The 8,194-nt window shown below is 44.0% G+C and overlaps 1 protein-coding gene across 1 annotated transcript in view; it reads right to left on the reverse strand.

The window, feature by feature from the left end:
* Positions 1-336: 336 nt before the first annotated feature.
* The window catches only part of ADAMTS5 (ADAM metallopeptidase with thrombospondin type 1 motif 5), a 97,368-nt gene continuing 89,510 nt past the window's right edge, over positions 337-8,194 (reverse strand). The window contains exon 9 of the mRNA XM_015418054.1: positions 337-907. Coding sequence (XP_015273540.1) covers positions 337-907 — 571 coding nt within the window. The remainder of the gene's footprint in view (positions 908-8,194) is intronic.

The raw sequence follows: 8,194 nt of genomic DNA on the forward strand, positions 1-8,194 counted from the left end.
AAGACATACTGTGTTAAAGGTAGGTGAGAAAAGGGAGAAAATTCTGTAACCTTTAGATAGCCCATGATCACCATTTCACTGGTTTATCCTCTTCTTACTTGCAGATACAGAGGGCTTTTGACAATGAATGCTTAGTTTCTTCGACATATTAATATCACCTTGCGATTACTCAGAGCAGTATGTATCTTCATTTGGTCCAAACAGGCAGATTCTGCCGATAACTTCAGATATGAAAGTATACTGATGTTGGGTTTTCTCTGTGCCTGGGTAGACCTTGTGTCAGTCTGCTGACTACGACTTCATGAGACCCTTTCTTAACAAGTACACAACCACAGGTTAACATTTAGTAAGCAAGCACTGCTTGAATGCTGAAGGTCTCTGAGACAAAAGACATCCTTTTGCTAATTTTCCATTTCCATCTTTGCACTGAACAGTTCTTGTGTGCCAGCCCATGTCACATGTTCGAGAACAAGAAAGCCATGGTCCAGTCACCCACTGGGGCTGGATGAGTGATGGTATCAGTTTGTTACTGCTGCTGTTGCTTGGAACAGAGTTTGTGATTTGTTCTTGTTTCTTTGGCACATAGAAACTGTAGCGGACATCCACTAGTTTAGCTGGGTCGGTAGCAAGAATTTGTACTATAAGGGTCTCCTTTGTGCCTGTATGTCCCATTGCATGCAAGAAATCATCTCTGTGACTCCAGCCACTGTAGTTCATGACAGTTCCATTGAGGTCAATGATTGTTTCCGAAGTTGAGATCATGTACTTTCCATTGACAAGGTACTCACCATTTTTCTTTTTCAGGGCCAAATAGGCTGTGAATCTGCTCTGGTCCTTTACTTTGAACTGTCGAACTTTGATGTGTGTTGCTCCTTCAGGTATTTTCACAATATCTGTGTAGCCTTTACTACAAAAGGAGAAATAACATGTTAATGAAGAACAACTGAATACTTTTTTTTGAAGTAAAAAAAAGAACAGCATAAACTAGGGGCATGTGCTTTAAATTTTTTCATTGTAATTTCATTTCATAATTTCAGAAAAGGCAAGATTATTGTTTTCACAAAATTTGGACACTCTGTATATTGTTTGAGGAATTCATCTTGGGAATATTATTTCCGTTTAAGTAATATTGATAGCAAGAGTAGGCCTGGCTATGAATGCCAAGTCTATTATCCACTGGAATCAACAGAGGTAGACCTGGCCTCTGAAATTATGTCTGTCATCCACCAGTATTAATGGGGGTAGACCTGGTCCCTGGAAGCCAGGTCTATCACCCACTGAAATCAGTGAAACTCAAAAAAATGCTGATTTCCCAATATTTCAGGAGGTGATTTTCAGAAATATCAAAATACAAGTGGGGACCTGCAAGAAACTTGCAGGAGAAGTTATCCCATTCCTCCCACCTTTGCTTCCTCCCTTCTCCCTCTACTTCTCTGTCTCTCACTCTTTCGCTCTCCCACCACCTGTTCTCTTTCTCTTGTCTTCATTCCTGCCACTTCTTCTCTCTTTCTGCCCCCCCATCCCTCTTTCTCTTTCTGTCCCCAACCCATCACTCTCTCTTTCTGCCTCTATCACTCTCCAAGTCACCCACCAGCACCCGCCCCCCAACAGAAGCGGCACTGGTGGCTCTCCAGGAATCACAACAGATCTCTGAACTACAGAAATCAGTTCCCATAGAATCATAGAGTTCAAAGGGACCTCCAGGGTTATCTAGTCCAACCACCTGCATAACGCAGGGAATTCACAAATACCTCCCCCCAACACACACAGTGACCCCTGCTCCATGCCAAGAAGATGGTAAAAAAACCCTCCAGGATCACTGGACAAACGGGCATGAAGAAAAATTGCTGCCTGACCCTAAGTGGCAATCAGCATTTCCCTGGGTGTGTAAGAAAGGGCCACAAGGACTAAGCACTGAGGCAACCCTTCCTGCCCTCCCTCTCATGATCTGCCTAAGTTCACACAATTAGCATTGCTGTCAGATGGCCATCTAGCCTTTGTTTGAAAACCTCCAAAGAAGAAGAGCTCCCGAGGAAGCCTGTTACACTGAGGAACCACTCTGTCAGGAAGTTCACCCTAATATTTAGCCAAAAACTCATTTGATTTAATTTTATCCTGTTGGTTCTGGTCCAACCTTCTGGGCCAACAGAAAACAACTCTGCAACATCCTCTATATGACAGCCCTTCAAGTACTTGAAGATGGTTATCATATCACCTCTCAGTTGTTTCCTCTCCTGGCTAAACATACCCAGCTCCTTCAGCCTTTCTTCATAGGACTTGGTCTCTAGACCCCTCACCATCTTCGTTGTCCTCCTCTGGACACGTTCCAGCTTGTCTATATCCTTCTTAAATGGTGGTGCCCCAAACTGAACACAATACTCTAGGTGAGGTCTAACCAGAGCAGAATAAAGCGATTACATCGCTTTCCATGATCTGGACACTATACTTCTGTTGATACAGCTCAAGATCGCATTTGCCTTTTTAGCTACCGCATCACACTGCTGACTCATGTTCAGTCTATGGTCTACTAAGACCCCTAGATCCTTTTTGCACGTACTATTGCCAAGACAAGTCTCTCCCAACCTATAATTATGCATTTGATTTTTCCTATCTAAATGCAGAACTTTATATTTATCCCCATTGAAATTCATTTTATTTGTTTTAGCCCGCTTTTACAGCCTGTCAAGATCATCCAGTATCCTGATTCTGTCTTCTACTGTATTTGCTACCCCTCCCAATTTAACATCATCTGCAAATTTAAAAAGCATTCTCTTTATTCCTTCATCCAAATAACGGATAAAGATTTGAACAAAACAGGTCCCAGGACAGATCCTTGAGATACTCCACTTGTCACTCCTGTTCAAGAGGATGAGGAACCATTAACAAGCACTCTTTGGGTGTGATGTGTCAACCAGTTACAGATCCACAGTAATAGGATCCAAACCACATTTTACCAATTTGTCAACAAGAATATTATGTGGAACCTTGTCAAAAGCCCTACTGAAACTATGTCTACAGCATTCCCCTGGTCCAGCAAGGTAGTAACTTTCTTGAAAAAAGAGATAAGATTAGTCTGACATGACATTCTTGAGAAACCCATGCTGGCTCTTAGTAATCATAGCTGTCCTTTCTAAATGCTCAAGGACTATTGGATGAATTGTTCTAGAACTTTTCCAGTGTCAATTTGCTGTGGTGACCTCAGCAGGGTATAATGACACAGAGTCCACCATTTTCTCCAGAGGAACTGATCTCTACTATATGAAGAGCAATTGTAATTTTGAATGATCTCCACCCCTCACCTGGACATTGGCAACAATGGTTCCCCCAGGAGGAAATGGGTGGTTTGGAGGGTGGAGTTTATGGCACTGTACTTCTCTGAAGTCCAACCCCTCCTCAAACCCCACCCACTCCAGGCTCCACCCCTCAAATCTCCAGGAATTTCCTAACCTGGAGGTGGCAACCCTATCTCCTTCCCAGCCAACCATCAACCTACCTTTATCTGTCCCTCTGACTTCAGCTTTCCATCTCCTCCTCCCTCCCTCCTGGAGATCAGTTGTAATTCTGAGTGCTCTCCAGTCCCCTCCTGCAGATTGGCAACAATGGTTCGCCAGGAGGGAATAGCTGGTTTGTCTATGTCATTGTACCTGTCTGAGGTCCCACCCCTCCTCTAATCTCACCCAGTCCAGGCTCCACCCCTCAAATCTCCAGGAATTTCCTAACCTGGAGGTGGCAACCCTATCTCCTTCCCAGCCAACCATCAACCTACCTTTATCTGTCCCTCTGACTTCAGCTTTCCATCTCCTCCCCCCTCTCTTCTGGAGACCAGTTGTAATTCTGAGTGATCTCCAGCACCACCTGCATATTGGCAACAATGGTTCCCCAGTAGGGAATGGCTGGTTTGGAGGGTGGAGTCTATGGCATTGTACCTGTCTGAGATCCCACCCCTCCTCTAATCTCACCCAGTCCAGGCTCCACCCCTCAAATCTCCAGGAATTTCCCAACCTGGAGGTGGCATCTCCTTCCCAGCCAAGCATCAACCTGTCATTATCTGCCCCTCTGATTTCAGCTTTTCATCTCCTCCTCCCTCCCTCCTGGAGGGCAGTGGTAATTCTGAGTGATCTCCAGCCCTCACCTGGAGATTGGCAACAATGGTTCCCCAAGAGAAAATGGCTGGTCTGGAGGGTGGTGTCTATGACATTGTACATGTCTGAGGTCCCACCCCTCCTAAAACCGCACCCTCTCCAGGCTCCACCCCTCAAGTCTCCAAGAACTTCCCACCCTGGAGTTGGCAACCCTATCTCCTTCCCAGCCAAGCATCAACCTGCCATTATCTGTCCCTGACTCTTCAGCTTTCCGTCTCCTCCCAGCACCTGCAGCCTCTACTGTGCTCTGAAGACCTGACTGCTACGTCACATTGGCTGTCATAGGGAGGCTATCTCGGCAGGATATAAGGACACAGAGTCCACCATTTTCTCCAGGGGAACTGATCTCTGCCATCTGGAGAGCAGTTGTAATTCTGAGTGATCTCACAGCACTGGTATTTCTGGCCACTGTGTGACACAGAGTGTTGGACTGATGGGCCTTTGGCCTGATCCAACATTGGCTTCTCTTATGTTCTTATGTTCACCTGGAGATTGGCGACAATGGTTCCCCAGGAGGAAAAGTACAGTTTTTCTCTGCAATGGGGACCAAAGCAGCTTACATCATTCTCCTTTCCCCCTTTTGACTTGCACAACAACCCTGTTTTACTGACAGAATCAAGCTTGGTTTCTAGCAATGTTCACAGTTTATTCTGACAGGAAAGTGGCCAAGCTGGCAGTGGGCTGGGGAGGGGTTACACTGAAAGTCTGTGACTGGTCCGAAATCACAGCTTCCACAGCAAGAACCTGGGTCTGGCAGACCCTCTGAAGTGCTAACTGCTACGCCTAGGGTAGCCAACCTCCAGATGGAGCCTGAAGATCTCTGGGTATCACAACAGATGTCTTCCCCCCCTGGAAAAAATAACTGCTTTGGACAGTGGCCTCTATGGCATTCTATTCAGCTGAGGCCTCTTCCCTCCCCAAACAGTGGCTGAAGGAGGAGTGGGTGGGAAAGAGGAGCAGACCCAGCACCCAGCCAATGGCACACGAGTACTCTTGAGTGGTGAATGATGGACCAATGGCTGAGGGAGTGCATTGCACAGCGAATGGGAGAGCTGGAAAGTGCCTTCCCACTACTCAGTTATATATAAGGAGAGATATCCGGCTAGGGTTGCCAGCCTCCGGGTGGTAGCTGGCAATCTCCTGAGATTAAAACTGATCTCCAGGCAACACAGATCAGTTCAACTGGAAAAATTGTCACTTTGGAAGATGGACTCTATGGCATTATATCCCACTGAAGTCCCTCCCCTCCCCAAACTCTGCTTTCCTCAGCATCCACCACAAAATCTCTAGGAATTTCCCAACCTGGAGCTGGAAACCCTAGTCAAGCCTGGCCCCAATGAATCCTCCCTCAAAGGATAAAATGGGCTGGAAAGGGCCCAGTGCCCTCCTGCTGCCTTTTTACTAAAAAACCCCAGCCTAGCAAGAGCCACCGACATAATCCATTCTTTTTTAAAGCTACAGGTGCTGTTTATCATTTTTGGATTTTTGAAACTCCTCAATGTATTTTTTTTAGATTTCACATTTTTCTCCAAACCTGGGGCCTTTTCAACTCTAGCCCTGCACTGCTGAAGTAAATCCCATCAGTGGAGATCCAATCCCATATATTTCATTAATTTTATAACTCCTTGTAGAAAATTTTATAAGATTCATCTTATGTGTCGATACAACTGCATATGACTGAGTTTCTAAACAAAAATGCTAACAAGAATCTAGAAGTCGAGTTGACATGTACAGGAAAGTTAATGAAAGTCCCAGAGTTATTTTAATGTGGTTAAAGGGGGAATGATAGTGAAAAGGTGAGATAATTCTCCTATATCTGAACTGGGGAATATTTATATATGCACATAGAAGAATATTTATCATTGAACAAATAAAGAGCAGTTATGTCGAACTCTATAAAACCAACGTTTTCCAAGTCTCTATTCTTCATTCGAGGTTGTAGAATGTTTAGGATCCTTTTAATACTGGGATAGTTTTCTTTCTGCCATAGGAAAACATATTAAAATCAACTGGGATGGAATATATATGTTGTACCATTACAAAGAATATTATTAGTACTGAATGCTACTGTTTATTATTAGACCTTTATATTTCTTAATTGGGGGGGGGGAATCACAGAGTATATATTTGATGAAAATATACAGCATTTCAATGGCTGCCTAAACATAAATTGAAGTGGTGGAAGAAAGTTGAGAAGAACTATAGTACTATGGTAGACAAATACTGCAAGCTGCTGTCTTGCACTATGCCAGTGGGAACCAGGCCATCCTTGTGATCATCTGACTGGCTGGTTCAGCAATTTTGTTCTTTCCAAAAAGTGGAATACTAAAGGGGATGTATGAACTGGGCCATACAACCTTGTATAACCCATGAATAAAGTTTGATAGAAGCTCGGTTTTGTGGAACAGTTATCCCTGATGTTGTTAGAGGAGTGTTTCTCATCTCGTGAATACTTACCATTATAAAGGGTTCTTATTGTTCAGTGATGAGTACCTTCTTAAGGGATCGTATGGATTGGTTTTTAGAACACTTTGGCTCAAGACAGACACTTTGGCTCAAGACAGACATTCTACATTGTGGCTGAACACATTAGCTGTATGCCAAGGCACTTAGAATGTGTGTCTTCGCCTTTAATTTCCTGTTTTCTATATGCACACATTTTTTTTTACAGAAAACGTATGTGCAGCTACTAGTGGAAAGCTAGTCACAGTGAGGCTGATAAAACGGAACACAAATATGGCAAATAAAATGCAAGTCTGTGGTCAGGCAGGCAAAAAGGGAATATGAAAAGCATATAACAAAAAACGTAAAAACCAACAATAAAACTTTCTTCAAATACATTAGAAGCAGGAAACCAGCCAGGGAGGCAGTGGGGCCCTTGGATGCCCAAGGGGTAAAAGGAGTACTGAAGGATGATAGGGAAATGGCTGAGAAGCTAAATGCATTTTTTGCCTCTGTCTTCACTGTGGAAGATGAGAAGTGCTTGCCCACTTCAGAACCGCTGATTTCAGGAGGGGTGTTGAAAGACCTGAGTCAGATTGAGGTGACGAGAGAGGAGATCCTAAAACTGATAGACAACTTAAAAACTGATAAATCACCAGGCCCAGATGGCATACATCCGAGAGTTCTGAAAGAACTCAAATGTGAACTTGTAGATCTCCTGACAAAGATATGTAATCTTTCCTTAAAATCTGCCTCCATTCCTGAGGATTGGAAGGTAGCAAATGTCACTCCCATCTTTAAAAAGGGTTCCAGAGGAGATCCGGGAAATTACAGGCCAATCAGTCTGACGTCGATACCGGGTAAATTGGTGGAAACCATTATTAAGGAAAGAATTAGTAGGCACATAGATGAACAAAACCTATTGAGGCAGACTCAGCACGGTTTCTGTAAGGGAAGATCTTGTCTCACTAACCTATTAGTGTTCTTTGAGGGGGTGAACAAACATGTGGACAAGGGGGATCCAATAGATATTATTTACCTTGACTTCCAGAAAGCTTTTGATAAAGTTCCTCATCAAAGGCTCCTAAGTAAGCTCAAAAATCATGGGATAGAAGGACAAGTCCTTTTATGGATCAAAAACTGGCTAGTTCATAGAAAACAGAGAGTGAGTGTAGGTGGGCAATTTTCTCAGTGGAGGGTGGTAAGCAGTGGGGTACCGCAGGGATCAGTACTTGGTCCACTGCTTTTTAACTTGTTCATTAATGATTTGGAGATGGGAGTAAGCAGTGAAGTGGCTAAATTTGCGGATGATACAAAGTTGTTCAGGGTGGTGAAAACCAGTGAGGATTGTGAGGCACTCCAAGGGGATCTGTCAAGGATGGGCGAGTGGGCGTCAACATGGCAAATGGGGTTCAATGTGGCCAAGTGCAAGGTGATGCACATTGGAGCCAAAAATCCTAAATATAAATACACATTGATGGGGTCTGAACTGGCAGAGACTGAGCAAGAGAGAGATCTTGGAGTTGTAGTGGATAACTCACTGAAAATGTCGAGACAGTGTGTGACTGCAATAAAGAAGGCCAATGCTATGCTGGGGATTATTAGGAAGG

The sequence above is a fragment of the Gekko japonicus genome, unplaced genomic scaffold (genome assembly GCF_001447785.1).
Source record: "Gekko japonicus isolate JY-2015 unplaced genomic scaffold, Gekko_japonicus_V1.1 scaffold1320, whole genome shotgun sequence".
Classification (NCBI taxonomy): domain Eukaryota; kingdom Metazoa; phylum Chordata; class Lepidosauria; order Squamata; family Gekkonidae; genus Gekko; species Gekko japonicus.